The following is a 17,623-nucleotide window of genomic DNA, read 5'->3' as shown; positions in this document are numbered from 1 at the left end:
CGATTATTGACACGACGTACACTCTTATGACGGTATGGTGGGCAAGACTTTTGTTTTCAAGTCACTTCCGGGAGTCAGCTAGATGAACGTTGAATGCAGACCCAAGCAGGGCCATGATCATGAAGGAGTTGTCTTTTCCTCGCATGTCGCGTCTCGTGTGACAAAATCGCCAGTTGTTGAAGTGTCTTGGAATGAGACGAGAAAAACCGGCGACCAGCAAGGCCACCAGCCCAATGAAACAAACAGCGCCAAAATTCTGTTAGCTGCTATGTGGCTCCTGATGAATGGAACTTTTGACTGCCAGCTCTTTCAATGACCATGAACGGTAGCGATGTGAACATGATCGCTTGTTCAACTCATCCTCAGGAAGCGAGGCTGGAAAAGACAGCAGCAATGGATGTCTTGTCATATTTGACATACTTGCCCTTGCCCTTGTCAATCTCATGATATCTGTCCCAAAATCGTGTGTATAGAGGCTGTAGTTTCGAACGAATATCTTCTGCAAACATTCGCCGCACTTCACGCTCCATACTGTAGGACTTGTGACGCGACACCATATCGTCAAACGCGCCATTGAATTGCGTGAACTTCTCCTTGATTTTATCCTTGTCCTTGCTGCCCAACCCCTTGACAATGGATGTCGAATCGACAGGCCCAGATGTAGGTCGTGTTGTACGATTAGTGTGGACGGTATCGAAGAGATGCACAGACAGGTCCTTGCAAACATCTGTGTAGGCTGCCGTTGCCTTTTTGCGCCACTGCTCGAGAATGTCGAGTTTACCTTCTAGAAGGTCGTTAAGCTCTGAGCTCTGAACCATGCGCCCGATGATGACCACACTGTTGGCCATAAATACTCCAGCGACAGCTCTGCTCTTCATGAGTATTCGTGACTTCTGATCTAGCCCGGACAAAAGCGTTTCGATCGTGTCGAGGCAATAGTGCGAGAATATTTCTTTGCCATCTGCCCCAATATCAAACGATGCTAGGCTAGGGATTGCATCCGTGGAGCGCCCATTAGCCGCAGCGTTGGATTTCCAACCGCCGTCCCCAATCGATATCATGATGCTCGAAATTGGGCGTAAGAAGTGTACCATGGTCTGAAGACGTTGCATCGTCTCCGACACTAACGGTATCGGTGCACCGTCGGATGGCAACATCTGTAACATACTAACCTTTCGCCTTGTTTCGTCTAAGAGCTCTGCCAGAGACGTCTTGGCGGTTTCCCTAACTGGTTTCAATGCAGCGGCAAGTGCTCCTTTCAATTCGCCAGTTCGCGTCTCGAGCTTCCCGGAAAGCGCCGACATGATTTCGGTGATTTCATAAGCCAAATAGCAATCGGTGTTTAGATGGTTCTTGATATGCGTGTTGAGCTCACGTAGGGTTCGCGCCAGTTCTGCTAAAGCCGCTTGGCAAGTCGACTGGAAAATAACACCCCAATCCTCACGTGAGAAAACACTACAGACGTTGTCGTATTCGGAAAGGAAGATGCCTTCCATCGCCTGTGAGTAAGTTCCAATGCCGTTGGTGCCTGCCCGGTAGACAGCATCCGGGCTCTTCTTTTTGGCGGTGTTGACGCTTGCGGCAGCAAGGTTTGCCAACGACGTGGAAATGTACGGGCCGCGTACCTGGGCGTATATATGAGCAAGTTCGGAGCCTCCATTGGGGTTGCTCTCCGCAACATAAGAATAAACAAGACCGAGTCTGGCGATCTTATCTTGAGGGAGTGTTGGGAAAGGCTTATCTTTCGTAATGAAATGTAGCGGCTCGACGGATCGGGGGGTCTCGCCGCGAAGCAACGTTTCGAAATGATGCTCGAGCTGACTGTTGCCTGATTTGATGAGACGTGACAAGTCTGCCATTGTTTGCTGGTTCGCGCGCAGATTCGAAGCCTTCATCTCATTTAAGGCTTTGCCGAGACGCTTTATAGAGGCCAGATAGGTAGAGAGACCAGCCTTCTCAGGTCCAACCCGGATGATCTGTTCCTCGTCATTCTTGCTATCCGCAGGCTGGCGCAAGCGATCGATTGCAGAGAGAACGGAGTCGACATCTAACACTTGGTTGGTCATGATCATTGTTACAAACAGCCGCTCGTACTTACTGTTTCCCAGTATCTGAAGCCGCCTAGTTTCTCCATTGAGAGGCCCGGCAACATCCTGTACACTTTTCCCTGTTGTCTCGAGTCGGTTGAGGCAGGATTGAATCTTCTTGGTCAATTGGGTCGTCTTCTCTAGTCGCGAGTTAAGAACATCAACCTCGGCCCTCGCCTCTTCGTCCAGGGCATTGTGCGCGCCGCCAGAGAGCCCGACTGACATTGTGCAAGAAAATTGTTTATCGTGTCATGTACTAGAGAGATGGATTGCAGGAAGTAGCTAGTGTAGAATGGGAGAGTAGAAAGATCATATGGTTTTGGCTGGAATGATTCAAATGGGGGCTAGAGATACGTAGTAGGTACCTACCATGTAACCCAGTCCTCAGTGCAAGGAAGAGTGCCTGGCAGGCGGGGACCTCCTGTCGATAGGTGATTACCGCAATTGGCATAGGCGGACTTTCATCATGAGGGGAGATTAGCATCCATTTCCATCACTTTCAGCCACAGGACAGCCACCTCTGCACTGAACTCACTATCCGTAACAGTCTACCACTTTACGCGGAGTGTACGCGTTGATGCAGGGGCGCGACAGGGGTTTTTGAGCAGCCCCAGCAACGCCCCGCCGGGTTTACTTCCACCCCTCGATTCTCATGTTCGTAAATATCGTCTTTGAACAAGGAGTTCATTGGTACAGACATCACAAATCAAACCGCCACCATGGATTCTTTTATGCTTCAGGATGAAGGCGTGCGTGATCGCATTCGCCAAGCAGAGGAGTTTCTTGATCCCAGTATGTACACCGCCCATTCCTTCCTCTCCCTCAAACTCGTTACTATTCCGCTTCAATGCATTGCCGACTAACTCTTGACATCAAGATGATCCCCAGGTCCGAAGTTACCGATCAGACATCATTCTTATGCTCCAGAAGAACCAGCGTCGCCTAACAGTCAACCTCGACCATGTGCGCAATCACAACCAAGACCTTGCACAGGGTCTGCTGCTGCAACCCTTCGACTTTACTCTGGCATTTGACCAGGCGCTTAAAAACATCGTCCAAACGATTCCACAAGCGAGACCGGATCAGACTTCAAAGGACACCATCTATTATTGTGCTTGGGCAGGCAGCTTTGGTTTGAATGCTTGCAACCCGCGTACATTGTCTTCCCATCTTCTGAACTACATGGTTTCTATTGAGGGAATCGTGACACGCACTTCCCTGATACGGCCCAAGGTAGTGAAGAGTGTGCACTATAACGAAAAGAAAGACATGTTCCATTTCCGCGAGTATCAAGATCAAACAATGACAAACGGAGTCACCACTTCGAGTGTGTATCCTCGCGAGGACGACGACGGCAACCCCCTTGTCACGGAGTACGGTTTCTGCACGTACCGCGATCATCAGACAATCTCAATCCAGGAAATGCCGGAGCGCGCACCTGCAGGTCAACTTCCTCGTGGAGTAGACGCTATTCTCGACGACGATCTCGTGGACAGCGTGAAGCCTGGTGACCGTGTGCAACTCGTGGGAATTTACCGGACTCTGGGTAATCGAAATACCAACCACAACAGTGCTTTGTTTAAAACAATGATCCTGACCAACAACGTTGTCTTGTTGTCATCGAAGTCTGGTGGTGGTGTTGCGACCGCCACTATCACAGATACCGATATCCGCAATATCAACAAGATTTCCAAGAAGAAGAACCTGCTTGAGTTGCTCTCGCAGTCTCTTGCACCTAGTATCTACGGCCATGATTATGTTAAGAAAGCCATTTTACTCATGCTTTTGGGAGGTATCGAGAAAAACCTTGAGAACGGAACACATCTGCGTGGAGACATCAACATTTTGATGGTTGGTGATCCATCCACTGCCAAATCTCAGCTATTGCGCTTCGTTCTCAACACAGCACCACTCGCAATCGCAACAACGGGTCGTGGTTCTTCAGGTGTAGGTCTGACTGCTGCTGTGACTTCAGACAAGGAGACTGGTGAGCGTCGACTTGAAGCTGGTGCAATGGTTATGGCAGATCGTGGTGTTGTGTGTATCGACGAATTCGACAAGATGTCTGACGTGGACAGAGTTGCAATTCACGAAGTCATGGAACAGCAGACTGTCACCATCGCAAAGGCAGGAATCCATACGTCATTGAACGCCCGCTGCAGTGTCGTTGCTGCTGCCAACCCCATCTTTGGTCAATATGACCCGCACAAAGATCCTCACAAGAACATTGCACTCCCCGACTCTCTCCTGTCGCGTTTCGATTTGCTATTTGTTGTCACAGATGACATTGAAGATACACGCGATCGACACGTCTCGGAGCATGTCCTTCGTATGCATAGATATCGCCAGCCAGGAACGGAAGAGGGTGCTCCCGTGCGAGAGCAAGGAAACCAATCACTGGGCGTAGCAGCTTCTAATCAGAATGAATCCCAGGGACCGACTGATGTATACCAGAAATATGATGCCATGCTTCATTCCGGTGTCACCATTACAACTGGTCGAGGTTCGAACAAGAAACCTGAGATCCTGAGCATTCCTTTCATGAAGAAGTACATTCAATATGCCAAGACAAGAATCAAGCCGGTGCTCACACAAGAGGCTTCGGATCGCATTACTGATATCTATGTTGGCCTGCGAAACGACGAGATGGAAGGTAATCAGCGAAGAACAAGTCCCTTGACCGTGCGTACCCTTGAGACCATTATCCGTTTAGCCACGGCACACGCCAAATCTCGTTTGTCGAGCAGAGTCGAGGAGCGCGATGCCATCGCTGCAGAGGGGATCCTAAGATTCGCCCTGTTCAAGGAAGTTGTAGAAGAATCACGGAAGAAGCGGAGAAAGACTCAGACAGTTGACTTTGCGTCGTCTAGCGACGAGGACTCAAGCGATGGTGAGGATGGAGACGAAGCCAATGGCACACAAACCAACAGGTCCGCCTCCAGAGGGACTCGCAACAGTAACCGACTTCAAGCGAGGGGAACTACTGATACAGCTCGGTCCAGCAGAGACCCTGAGGGTTTGGAAGACGATTCTCAAGCCACGCCGCGTCGCTCTAGCAGAAGGGCGCAAGAGTCATCTCAACCCTCCTTCGCGTCATCGATGCCTTCTTCACAACTTCCGTCTCAGAGTCAACTGGACTCCCAAGAAGGGGACAACGATCTCGCCGCTGGAACAGCAGCACTTGCCATCGATGACACTCCCATCTCACCTGAGCGTCTGACTACATTCCGAACGGCCCTGGGCCAGCTTCTCAACACCGATCTCTTCGAAGACGATTCGGCCGAGGTAGATGCAGTTATGGAAGCCGTCAACAGCAAGATTGGAACACGCAGCGCTTTCGACAAGGCAGAGGCGTTGAAGGCACTGCAAAAAATGGGAGAAGCAAATCAAATCATGTAAGTTCCACTCCCTTCTTGCTAGTTACTATCGGTACATGAGTTGACTAACTTGATTTTTAGGTTGCAAGACGAACATCTTGTTTACAAGATTTAGGGAGGTGGGAGAGAAATATGAAAGGCTCATTAGATAATGGAGTTGGGCTAGGAATGTCTTTTCTGCATGTAATAGCAGGCCTGTTACTGGCCTGTTCGATATTGAAGAGAGTTTACGACGTTGACAATGCGGCTCGGGCGACTTGCATGAATGATGAATGATGGAAGCTCAGTATAGTAAAGTTTTCTATATGCTTGTTATTCTAATAAGGCATTATGTATTGTAAGAAGACAATTTATTTATAGACGTTCGCGGAATTCTCTTAGTCTGGCCTCAACATTCTGCCCGTTCCAAGTCTCACAGCCTTCTGCATCTCTTCCGAGTGTCGGGACACCAACTTGCTCTATGGCGAAGCTTGCTGCAACAGCACCCCATGCCACAGCTTCTTCGAGGCCTTCGCCTCGCGCCAATGCAACTCCAAGGCCGCCCAAGAAGGTATTCCCACCTCCAGTAGGGTCGATAACCTTTGCCGAATCGGTGTGATATGCGGGTACCCATTTCTCAATGCCGGGGTCGACTTCGATCTCTTCACGGGCGACAATCCCATCGGCGTCCTGGAGTAGGCCAGCGAATAGAGCTTCCATATCGGTATCATGCTGTAGACCACCCCTTGTGTAGTCCTTCTTGCGTCGCTTGGTGGTCTTCTGATCACGCCCTCGTTTTCTTCCCCCGTTCTTTGCGATGTAACACCCTTTTTCGCCGGCGCGAACGACGAGAGAGAAAGATTGCAAAGGCATACTGGCAAGAAGCTGTTCGCAGGCTCGCTCCACAGCAAGTGTAGAAATCTCGCCTGTCTCTGGGTCAAGGCCACTGTCGCCCATAAAGCCAGCGAGTTCAGCATGGTTTGGACTGCAAATGTCGACCAGAGGCAAGCAGTTGGTGCAGTTGAGCAGCTCGTCGGGGGTACATAGATCTGGCACAGGCTCCCAAATAAAGATTGGTTTGGTGTACGACTCAGCAGGTACAACCTTCTTACGGAGCGACGTGATTTCGGCAACAAGGTCTCTGCATCGGTTCGGGGAGCATATCAAGTGGAACGAGCGTGATTGCAACAGTGATGGTGTAAGATCCTGGGCCGTCAGACGCTTCTTGGGAGTCATATACTTGAATGCTCGCTTCTCGGCAGTACCTTCGTAGCCATTCCAGCCTCGTGTAGTCAGTCGAAGCGCATCATGGCGAAAGAGAGCTGAGGTAGACCAGCTGTCAATAAGTGTTGAGAGTGAAGGTGGGAAGTCGGATCCTTGATCGACAATCCAACCGACAGAGGTAGACTTAGGCGGGGGAGAAAACAGGCGAGCTCCCAGGGCTGAGTAGGTGCCGGCGCCGCCAAGAATATCTTTAACGGGCTCTGTAGGTGGAACAAAATCGATGTCATCTTGAAATAGTCAGCTCACTATGAACACCAAAGCAATAGACGACATGACAGCGCTCGAGGGTAAGGTATCTGCTGACCGATTATAAACATGCCCATAGTGACGAAGTCAATAGGGACATTTTGTTGGGCTGCATCCTCGTTCATGGTGTTTTCAACTACATCTGAAGGTGATTGTTCTTGAGTAGCATCAGGTTTTGGTTCTTCTTCTGCCTCTGCCTCTCCTGGGGCGGCATCAGCATCAGCATCGGCAGTGACACCACCATCTTTGCCTTGATCAGGGTCTTCGGTCTTTTCTACATCTATTTCCTCTTTTTCCTGTAAAACAGGGACTTTCTCATTATCGACTTGCGGCTCAAGCGCTGGGCGTTCGGCGAGATCAGCCATGATAGACGTTTTGTCTCACTCAGCGGCTAGATATGGCGGGATATCTAAGATACAGAGCCAACATCAGATGTCGAGTGGATTTTGAAAAAGAAACAAGATCGGTATCGCGTCTATGTAAATTAGATAACCGTCCGATGATGTGCAGATCGCTAGAGAATGGAAATGTTCGAGAGCGAGTGGAGTTTGTGTTTGCGATGGATGTTGAGAAACAAGGGTCCAAATCTTTAGTTGGCATCCATAAAAGCACGGGTAACGGGATAAGTTCCGGTCAACAAAGCCGGTGCCTAAGGTAACTTGGGTAGGAAAACGATTGCCAAAGGAAGACAAACACCGTGGACATTCGACAGAGTCTTCGTTGTCTAAAGTACCTAATGGGCACGTTAATGCATGAATGAGTGATACCAGGCGGTGTCGGCATTGGTGTTGAATTTATGTTTATGCCAGCTCAACTTTTTTCTAGTCAGGCACACGTACCGTATAAGCCTAGTACTCCCAGTCTATAATTACAGCTCTGTCGTCTTTCACATTCAGGAACCGTATCAATGTAAGTTTTTTTTTTGTTTAACCAAACGAACCTTTACATAGTGAACATATTCTATAACAGGCGACACGCTTGAATACTGAAAGTGCGTTTCAGATTTATATCCAGTTTCAGTGTTTTATCGCTTGTAACCTTCTGGAAAACCAAATGCTTCTATCGATTTGTTTAATGACCACGTGGCTCTGATCCATTCCCAATCGCACGTAGTATGGACGTATCCATGGTGCAGTACAGACTACAGTGATGCCCATTGCCCCTCAGTGGCTGGTGCTGAGCCCGAATTAAACGATTCAGCACTCTTCCCAGTTCCGGCACAATGAAAGCATGGAATGCTGTGAGACGCACACGTACAGTAGGAGAGCCAGCCATTAAAACTCGCAACCCAATGATCTGATAGATACACCAAACTCGACATCATAGGTAAGTTACTTTACATGCCTCTCTAGCCAAGGCTACCTAGGTACACGGGCAAATCCACGTAACATATGGCCTCATCCAGATGGATCCCTTGACCCTGGCTCTGCCACGCATACTAAGGGACTGTAGTGATGTCTTGGAGATTCAACCCAAGAGCAAAGCATAGGTAATTTCTAAAAGGACCTTGTGAGTAGAAAAAAACAAAGAAAACATCCATCATAGGGACTTAAATATTCCATCCTTTCTTTTTGTCTCTCATCATGACCAGCGCCAGCACCAGGTGTATGCAATCTTACCCACCTAAAAGTTAGGAGGTTACAGCTGCCCCCCAGGTTCGTTGGCGATGCTATACTTTTGTAGTACTTAGGAGCGCACTAGGACTGTAGCTCCATTCGGGTATTGCTGCAGTACAGCTCTGCTTCCCCTGTCTGGTGTCAGGTTATCCCTATTTGGATCTTGAACTCCTCAACCGAGCTCCGACCACTTACCTCACCTCACCTCACACCTAACTTAACTCATCTTCATTACACTGCTTCGTGTTTCTTCAGCCTTTTATTGCCTACCTACCTGTTACTGGCTGGATTGGCATTTGCATTGCAGTTTACAGGTACATACCGGTCTTTAATTCGATCGCTTCTATAATTAACCTCGAACACAGGCAGTCGTTTATTCAGATCGTTTTGCGCAACTGCCTACCGACCAAACCGTTGCCTAAACGCGTCGTTGCCCATCTCTCAACTGTCGATTATATAGAAGTTGGGGGTTATCGCCAATTTGCGCGTGTCCAAAAAACGACTCGGCTTAATTTCTACGGCTTGCAACATATAAGCTTCGACAAGCGATCGCATTCAATATGGCTGCGAATAGTCAGATGCACAACTTGACCACCCTCATCAAGCGGTAGGCTCACTACGCCCATTGTGCTGCCCTGGTATACTGTACAGGCACTGACTTAAATTTAGCCTTGAGGCTGCAACCTCTCGCCTTGAAGATATCGCCTCTTCCACCGAACCGCCCGCCGATGCCGCTGTTCTGAACCAGGCGATACCCTCTCCTCCCAACCCCTCTTCGGTCGCTCCCCCTCCACCCGCTGCAGCTGCCGTAAAGCCCGAGTCTCCAGCCGAGCCGCTTCCCGAATCTATCGAGGAATTCGATGCTTTTCTGAACACCGCCGTCGAGAAATATGTTAAGCTTAGCCACCAACTCGGTGGGCTCGTTGCTGAACAGGCTTCGCTTGTCAAGACTGGCTTCCAGGAACAACGCAAGTTCCTCTTGATATCAACCAAGGCAAAGAAGCCCGATCTAGCTGGTCCTGGTCTGCCCGTCTATGAAAGTCTCATCAAGCCAATCAACGACGCACTTATGGCTGTTACTGAGCTTAAAGACAACAACCGCCCCAGCCCTATGATCACGCAACTGAGCACTGTTTCCGAAGGTATTATGGTTCTCGCCTGGGTCACCATTGACACCCGTCCGTATAAGCATGTGGACGAGTGCCTAGGCGCAGCTCAATTCTTTGGCAACAGAGTCCTTAAGGAGCAGAAGGAGAAGTAAGTCACGTCCATGATCGGAGCGAACGTAATTAACCAGATTACCAGGGATCCCAAGCAGATCGAATGGGTTCAGAGCTTCTACCAGGTGTTCCGAGATCTTGCCGATTATGTCAAGCAATACTTCCCAAATGGTATCCCATGGAACCCCAATGGACAACCCGCTCAGGAGGTTTTGAAATCGCTGTCTAGCGACTCGGCGCCTTCTTCTGCTCCTGCTCCTCCTGCTGGTGGAGCTCCACCGCCACCTCCTCCCCCAGGCCCTCCTCCTGTTTTGGATATCAAGACAGAGGATGCTCCTGCGGCTGCCTCGTCTGGTGGTGGCTTCGGTGCCGTCTTCTCGGAACTTAACAAGGGTGAAGGTGTCACTAAGGGCTTGCGCAAGGTGGACAAGTCTGAAATGACGCACAAGAACCCATCCCTTCGCAGTGGCTCCACGGTTGAAAGCAGCCAGAGAGGTAAGAGCCCGGCTCCTGGCAAGAAGCCTAAGCCTGAGAGCATGCGTATCAAGAAGCCTGCCAAGAAAGAGCTCGAGGGCAACAAGTGGACAATTGTACGTTGAATTTGAATGAACGAAACCGATCGTAGCTAACACAGCCCAGGAAAACTTTGAGAAGGAATCCGAGCCTATCGAGATTGAAGCTTCTTTGACGCACTCTGTCCTCATTAGCCGTTGCAATAACACCACCGTCATTGTCAGGGGTAAGGCTAACCAAGTGACTGTCGAGAACTCTACTCGTCTATCCTTGATCGTTGATACTCTCGTGTCAACTGTCGATGTTGTCAAGGCCCAAAACTTTGCTCTCCAAGTTATGGGTACCATTCCTACTGTTATGCTGGACCAGATCGACAGCGCCCAAATTTACTTCAGCAAGGAGAGCATAGGAACCAAGGTCTTCACGAGCAAGTCGGCAGGCATCAACCTTAATGTCATCTCCGGTGAGGACGATGACTACAAGGAGGTGCCTCTGCCCTCGCAGATTTGCTCTTACTATGACGAGGGTAAGGGAGACTTGGTGAACGAGATTGTGGCTCACGCCGGCTAATCTAGAGACACTTTGGATCTGTCAATGTAAGAGTAGGATATCACCATAACATTTCTGTCATGGTTCTGTTTGAGCCACATCAGATGAACTTAGCTAGACGTGCGGTGGCATAACCACAAGTGAATAATTGACCATTTAAATTTTAATTGTTTTTTATTCTTTTTTATCTTTCGTGCTCATTTATGATGGCATCTAGTTTATGTATATCTGATTTGCCAAGCTGAAATTTCGCAGAATTCTTGATATAGATGTATGGCCTGGCACTTTAAATCTAGGATGCTTCGCCAAACAAGACCTCCATAGCCCGACCTCTGAAAATACGCCGGATACATGCGATGTCTATTCGCTCTGGATAACAAATGCGCGTTTATAGCTTGGCCTTGGGAGGCTCGAGAGTGGGTGTGAGTAGCTCGCGCATCTCGTTGGCAGCTTCGTTCAAGTAGTAGCTCATACGGTCGCTGCCAAGACCCTTTGACACGATATTAAAGTTAAGGCTATGATGTATTAGTAAAGTTTCTTCTTGAGTTTGAGTTATCCTTACCTGTTCTCGTTGATCATGTATGCGATACCAAAACCGGCATCGATGACCTGGCTCCAGCCGTAACCGTTGAAGAACTCAGAGCTGAGTTGCGACGTAGACAAGTGCCACGAGCTAGAATAGCTGTAGGCAGGGTCTTTGTAGATGGCGGGGACCTCCTCGCCAGACTCAAGCAGCTTCTTGAGACCAAAGAGGTGTCTGTCAACACCCTTTCCGTCAGACGCAGCAGTGATATATTCAAGATGGGCGTTGATCGCCTTGCGGAAAAGCTCAACACGTGTCTTATCATCGACGGAAGCATCAGACATAGCCTGAACCCATGCGACAGAATCGTCAGAAACAGTGCGGCATGTCTCGGTACGGCCAAGCTGGAAGCGCCGTGTGGCAGCAGACTCATAAGTAGGTCGGCTCTTGCCATACATCTTGAAGTAAGCAAGTTGAATAATCATCTGGACATAGGCGTCTGGAGAGCACTTGAACTTCTTGATTAGGCCCTTTCCATAGCCTTGGTAGGCCTGCACAGCAAGTTGATGCTTGCTGATGATATCGTTGAAGTCCTTTGTAGCACGGTCGATCTCACTCTGGACTTCGGGAGTGATTTCGAACTTAACGAGCTGGGGTTCGGGTAGGTTTGAACGAATGTTGGGGTCAGAGAAATCAAGCTTGTTTCCGAAGATGAGATCGTTAACGTAATCGTTAAGGCGATGAGTGGGAGTACCGTCCATCATAGAGTGTTCGCCCATGAAGCCGGAAGTGCCGTTATCGTTGATAATGAACTGCAGGGGCTTGTCGTACCAGCGGTTGGCACCGTCGCCGTGCCAGTACTGATGAGCGCGTTCCTCTAAAGTGACAGGCGCTGCGTCGTCAAGGCAAACCACGAAAGAGGATGACTCAATGGCCTCAAGGGCGTCCTTGTTCTTGGGGCTGGCCTTAAGCAGGATATCGCGGGCTTCTGTCCAGATATCTCGGTTTTCCGATGTGAGGGTACCAACGGCAGGAACGCGCTGGGCAAGTTCATAGACGCGCTTGAACTGCTTCTCAAGCTCCGAAGTGTTGAGCTGCTTTCCATCGATCTCGTGCTGAATCTTGAAGAACTGATTCTTACGAATAACAATGATGTGCTTGTTCTCCTCTGGTGAGTATTTAACAGGGTGGTCGGCGGGTTTGGCGGCGACACGAGAAGCATTGAACATCCACTGGTAACTGTCCATGCAAATGGGCAGCTTCTTCATATACTCTGGCTCAAGGGTACCAGCGTCGACTTGCTTCTTGAATTCAAGGACTGATGTCGTGATCGCAGCAGCGCGCTTGGCTGGGTCTCGTCTTCGGCGGTCGTCTCGGTGCGAGTAGAAGTAGCTGACGAAAGGAACAACAGGATCCCGGTAGGAGAGGTAGGCAGCGTCGTTCCACCACTCGTAGATCCAGTTCTTTGTGTTAGGATCCTCACGCTTCGCCACGAGCTTTTCTTGAAGCTTGGAGCCTACGCCGCCAGGACGGACAAACTCGTCGACAGCCTTCTTGCTGGCCTCATATTCGCTGGGGGACAGAAGAGGGTGGATCGACTTCAGGTAACGCTTAGCCGTCTCCTCAAGTGTCGGCACGGGCAATTTTGGGAGAGAGTCTTGCCATCGTAGCATTGGCCCCTTGGAATGGTTCTCAACATAGCCTGGGTCGTGATCGTGTCAGAACATGAAATCGATTGCGCAAACGTCGCAAAAGGATCGCTCCTACCTGATGAGGATGAGCTGTTGGCTCGCTTTGAAGGGGACATATTGAGAGTCTGCGCCTAAATGGAAATTGTTAGAAATATGAATAAACCAGAATGAAGTTTTATCAAGATGCCAGGGTACGGAAGCGATCCAGGATGTCGAGCAGGTAATCCATGCACACCTGGACCGAGCGATGAAGCCGATCACAAGCAAACAATGGGCCCCAGTTCCTGTCGCCCGCCGAGTACTCATGACTCGCTAGTCATCCGTGTTTCTTTGAAGGATAGCTAGCCAAAATGCTCTTGGTTTCTCTCTCAAGATTCGTTTTGCGACGATAACATGTGAAGACGGCTCTGAAAGAAGGGATCATGATGACTTACTGCGCGTATCTTGCTGAACTGACGGAAGCTATTCCTGAAGGCGGGCGAGCGGGCTGAAGTCAACATGACCAACTCGAAGAATGAGGAAACAAAAAAAGAAAAGAAATGTGAAGGCGAGAGCCGGGGAGGTTTGCGGTAGATATGTACCGTAGTAGTCTATGGAGTATGGGAAATGACGATACTGTCGGCTTTTCTATATGGGAAGAGTAAGAGGGCCGGTTTCGCGCTTATTACTCTGGCCTCGGTTCAAGACGCGGCAAGCTTAACAGAATAAATGGACTCTCAAAAAACAAAACCCCAAATTGGTTTGGTTAGTTTGGAAGGGGACATTTGCTTGTGACCGACGGTGAGACGTCATGCGTTCCTCGTTCCCCTCAAAAGCCTTGGGCCGAGGTACGGGTACTATGGAACACAAGACCCCCAAAACCAAACCCCAAGGGCCGACGGGACGGATGACAGGGGCAGTTTATATCCAATCAGATATGTAGAATGAGCCTCCGCTTAACCCACTATGGCCGAGGCAATCGTCAGGTTGAGCCTCGTCTGGGGAAGCACTACATTAAGTTAAAGTGACTGCATACAATTATTATCTCAACACAATCTGTAAGATCAGCACAGGTGTAGACTGATCTACATATGCTGAGATGTCTTCATTTTTGGGTGATATGATTGCAACACTGCTCCAATATTGAACTAGGTCTGGCTTGTCAAGTCACTACCACCCCAGATTTCTATTAGTAGCTTGCTCGCGGGGAAGTGGAGAGCTTCACCTAAATATCCTCCGAGTAACTTTTGAAGCTTGATCAGCTCCTCAAACTACTAATCACTAGGATTATGCTATTTTCAAGATCTTCATCCGGTGTGGACTAACATGTTCGCCAGTATTTATCATAATCTTGATCGACCACCTCAACTCTTGGACAAGTCACTAAATGCCGGTAACTCTGCCAATGGTTTCCACGAGACTGTTACCCGAAACCTCACCAGGACCTCCAAGGTGTACAAAATGGCACTGATTATAAGAAACAGGGTTTTCTCCATAGCAAATCACGTCTCGGCAACATATTTAAACTCATATATGAAGCTGTAGCTATCACAGCACAGCTAGTTTTTTCTACTAGTGGCATACAATAATATATTGCCATAAGGGCTGCGAACCAAGACCGGTAATTCTACGAGAGTGTTGAAAACTAACGTGAACATTCCAATTCGCCTAAGATACAGTCAAGCAGCAAAAAAAACGATACAAAAAAACCAAGGCATCTATACCATAGTAGTACACCATTCCACAACAGATTACATCAAGTAGCATGCCTGTGCCTATGGTAGAGTAACCACCTGAATAACCCCCAAGCTCCAAACCCGATTATTGCCCACGCGTCATTATCCCCAAGACAGTCTGTTTTTTGTTGATCCTCAATTTATACCTCTATGCTTCGAAGCTCTTAATCTGGCCATCACTGCTGGGAGGGGGGACTGCTGAAGCACCGGGGACAGCTTGGAAGCTTAATCTGTCGCCGTCATTCATAGCCTCCTGCGCCATTCGTACACCCTGATCACCACCAACAGCAGCCGCGGCCTTGAGACCCTCCTGAACATCCCGAACTCTTCGTCGGAATGTCAGTCGATCCAAGAACAGTTGCTGTCTGGCTCGTTCAAGCTCTCGTCGCTCCGCACGGAGAACCTCCTCCATTTCATCAAAGTACTTGAGCTTCAACTCGAGCTTCTGCAGCGTCACGTTTGATGCAGCAGAGACCAAGCGCGTCATTTCTCGTTCCTCGTGTGATGCAAATCCTGCGGCACGGCCACCTATCGAAGCTAGAGGGATGGAAGCAAGTGCGTTCGTCTTGGTTGTGGTGGTTGTCGTCGTAGTCGTAGTAGTAGTGGTTTCTTGTCGAAGGTCGATGTCCATCGAGTCCTGCTTGGACTTGCCATCGCCATTGGTCTGGGAATCGTCATCGGTCTTGTCGCCTTCCAACTGCTTACGAAGCCTGCGCTTGAGCTCATCGGCGGATTTACTAGCAGCAGCCGCTGTGCTGGCTGGGTCGGCTAGACTAGCAAGGAACCCAACAACAGACATGACTGGGTTGTCGACTTGGCTGAACGGAAGTTGTCCTTGCTGTGGGCCGAGCATCGACAAACCGGTGGGGGCACTGATGGGGGCTTCTGAATCCAAGTACTTCTCCTCGATATCCAACTGCAGGAATTCAAGCACACATTCTTCTCGTGTGCGGGTACCGACATGCTCCGCAATCTCACCCCAATCATCATCGAATCGTTCAAGACCTTCAAGGAGTCGCAAGAGCTCGGCGTCGGTCCATGGGGCGTCGCGATCAAGGGTTGATGTGTAAGTAGGGTTCTCCATCTTCACATACATGCTACTGTTATGGTTGGCGGGTAGGCGGCCCTCAGTGAAGCAGTTAGGGCAAAGGTCGTACTTGGCCTTGGGGTTGGCATCTGTATGGTTGCTGTGGTAGTATATCCGAGTGCAATCATTGCCGCATTGGTGGCAATGCACCTTGGAAATGGGTGTTTTGGTGGCATCCTCAGCACCGGGCACGCCGTTGGTGGTTGGCGTTTCTCCGTTCGTCTTGCCCTCTGTTTTGCTGATGAGAGAGCTTTTGGCATTAGCCTCGTAGATGTTTCGTCCAATTTCGAGATTTTGTTCTCCCTTGGCCGGGGTAGCCGCAATAGCCTTTTGATCAGTGTCCTGGCTCTTCTTACCTTCCAGAACCACAGGATCGGCTGAAGGCTGCCACGCCTGCAGACCTCGAGGAGTGTCGCAAATGATCTTGAAGTGACCAGTGAAGGGAGGTCCGACATGTGATGGGCGCTGGTCGGCGTCGACCTATCAAGTTTTAGCAAGTAAGAATTACGATAGAGCGGAGAGCTTACCTGGTAGTTAATCAATCCCCACTGCTCCAAAAAGGCGTGAACGCGCATGATAGCGCAAACATCACCAGCCAAATTCCTTCGACAAGCCGTGACAGTCAGATACTCAACGGGGTTAAGACGATATGTGTTGATCATGAAGTCGCGATAGTCCTTGTAGACAGCAGGTGTTTTGCTTCGGTTTCGGTTGTTGAAGAATTCGGCCATGGCCTTGCGCTCGATTTCGTGGATAACGTTCATATCGAACCAGGTGCTGTAGCTCGGCAGGACGATGGCATGAGTTTGTGTCATCAAATGTTCACGAGCGACGGACTCGACGACCTCCTTCGATTTGGTTTCTTGGCCATCGGCACCAACAGCTCCGTCCTCCTTGGGCTTGGTTTCATCCGCTGGCGCATCATTCATTTCTTCATCGCCACGAGCTAAAGGCATTAGCGAGGTGAGCACAACAATTCAGAGGTATAATTACCAGGCGCAGGAGTTGTGCTGTCCTGCTTAATGTTGGCATCGACACCCAATCCCTCGGACATCTGAACGTCTATATGCCATGAGCCTCTTATTTTGGATGGGGCATGGGAATTCCATCAGGCGCACATACCTTCACTATCGCCTGCGTTTGAATCGCCTTGAAGAGGAGGCTGGGCGAGAATGGGGTTGCTGTTGGGCGATGCACCGTTGCTGGGCGAGCCATAGGTCGCTGAATCGTCCATCTTGGTGATGAGCGCGGACAATGGCTTACAAAAGGCAACAATCAATCGAAAGCGCGCGACGGGGGAAATGCGCGACTACGTGCGGATGAAGTTATCGCGGTTCCAATGGATGATTGATCGTATGTCGTCGTATGTTCGATATCGCTAGCGTCTTGATGTTGATGGAGTCTGGCGATGAAATGGGTCGCGTCTTGGAGAAATTTTGGCGCGAACTGACTGGCTTCAGCTTCGTGACCATCTCGACGCGCAGCAAGCCCAGGGGGATTGAGTTGCATCACGTGATGTCGAATTAGCTAAGCAGAGTTGGTGAGTCATGTACATCAAATAGCACCAGGCAGGGACTGTTCTTAAGTCAAGCTATCAAAGAATTTGTATCTAATCTTTAAAATAGCATGAGAAATATTTTATGTACTTGGTTTCTCATCTGACTGTAGTAGAGGTTATATTGCGCAGATACACGATATCTGATTGTATTATGAATGGCTTGTCGCTGTTGTAGCAT

General features: G+C 49.5%; 6 protein-coding genes across 6 annotated transcripts; 2 read left to right on the top strand and 4 right to left on the bottom strand.

The window, feature by feature from the left end:
* Positions 1-362: 362 nt before the first annotated feature.
* B0J16DRAFT_353094 (Cullin repeat-like-containing domain protein) lies at positions 363-2,312 on the bottom strand (the record flags this gene model as incomplete). Its single annotated transcript, XM_046129289.1, has 2 exons — positions 363-2,047; positions 2,099-2,312. The coding sequence occupies 2 exons, from the start codon at positions 2,310-2,312 to the stop codon at positions 363-365; spliced, it is 1,899 nt and encodes a 632-aa protein (XP_045990279.1).
* A 426-nt stretch (positions 2,313-2,738) lies between these two features.
* B0J16DRAFT_367698 (MCM2/3/5 family-domain-containing protein) lies at positions 2,739-5,752 on the top strand. The gene is made up of 3 exons (XM_046130149.1): positions 2,739-2,879; positions 2,965-5,482; positions 5,546-5,752. Exons 1-3 carry the CDS (start codon positions 2,807-2,809, stop codon positions 5,577-5,579), a joined length of 2,625 nt encoding a protein of 874 aa, XP_045990278.1. The 5' UTR covers positions 2,739-2,806; the 3' UTR covers positions 5,580-5,752.
* Positions 5,753-7,778, bottom strand: B0J16DRAFT_410132 (Ribokinase-like protein). Its single transcript, XM_046133125.1, has 2 exons — positions 7,032-7,778; positions 5,753-6,954 (listed from the first exon to the last, which is right to left on the bottom strand). Exons 1-2 carry the CDS (start codon positions 7,336-7,338, stop codon positions 5,819-5,821), a joined length of 1,443 nt encoding a protein of 480 aa, XP_045990277.1. The 5' UTR covers positions 7,339-7,778; the 3' UTR covers positions 5,753-5,818.
* Positions 7,779-8,726: 948 nt separating this feature from the next.
* Positions 8,727-11,024, top strand: B0J16DRAFT_330763 (adenylate cyclase associated N terminal-domain-containing protein). Its single transcript, XM_046126506.1, has 4 exons — positions 8,727-9,196; positions 9,259-9,846; positions 9,895-10,399; positions 10,449-11,024. The coding sequence occupies exons 1-4, from the start codon at positions 9,150-9,152 to the stop codon at positions 10,890-10,892; spliced, it is 1,584 nt and encodes a 527-aa protein (XP_045990276.1). The 5' UTR covers positions 8,727-9,149; the 3' UTR covers positions 10,893-11,024.
* Positions 11,025-11,048: 24 nt separating this feature from the next.
* On the bottom strand, positions 11,049-13,978 carry B0J16DRAFT_330760 (acyltransferase ChoActase/COT/CPT). Its single transcript, XM_046126505.1, has 4 exons — positions 13,520-13,978; positions 13,162-13,216; positions 11,434-13,096; positions 11,049-11,386 (listed from the first exon to the last, which is right to left on the bottom strand). Exons 1-4 carry the CDS (start codon positions 13,583-13,585, stop codon positions 11,260-11,262), a joined length of 1,911 nt encoding a protein of 636 aa, XP_045990275.1. The 5' UTR covers positions 13,586-13,978; the 3' UTR covers positions 11,049-11,259.
* Positions 13,979-14,562: 584 nt separating this feature from the next.
* On the bottom strand, positions 14,563-17,374 carry B0J16DRAFT_298221 (SWIRM domain-containing protein). The gene is made up of 4 exons (XM_046124485.1): positions 17,010-17,374; positions 16,881-16,949; positions 16,415-16,833; positions 14,563-16,367 (listed from the first exon to the last, which is right to left on the bottom strand). The coding sequence occupies exons 1-4, from the start codon at positions 17,119-17,121 to the stop codon at positions 14,949-14,951; spliced, it is 2,019 nt and encodes a 672-aa protein (XP_045990274.1). The 5' UTR covers positions 17,122-17,374; the 3' UTR covers positions 14,563-14,948.
* Between the last annotated feature and the right edge of the window lie 249 nt (positions 17,375-17,623).

Source organism: Fusarium flagelliforme (assembly GCF_020744385.1).
Source record: "Fusarium flagelliforme strain FIESC 12 MPI-CAGE-AA-0113 chromosome Unknown B0J16scaffold_1, whole genome shotgun sequence".
NCBI classification, from domain to species: domain Eukaryota; kingdom Fungi; phylum Ascomycota; class Sordariomycetes; order Hypocreales; family Nectriaceae; genus Fusarium; species Fusarium flagelliforme.
This window is presented reverse-complemented; position numbering and strand designations above follow the sequence as displayed.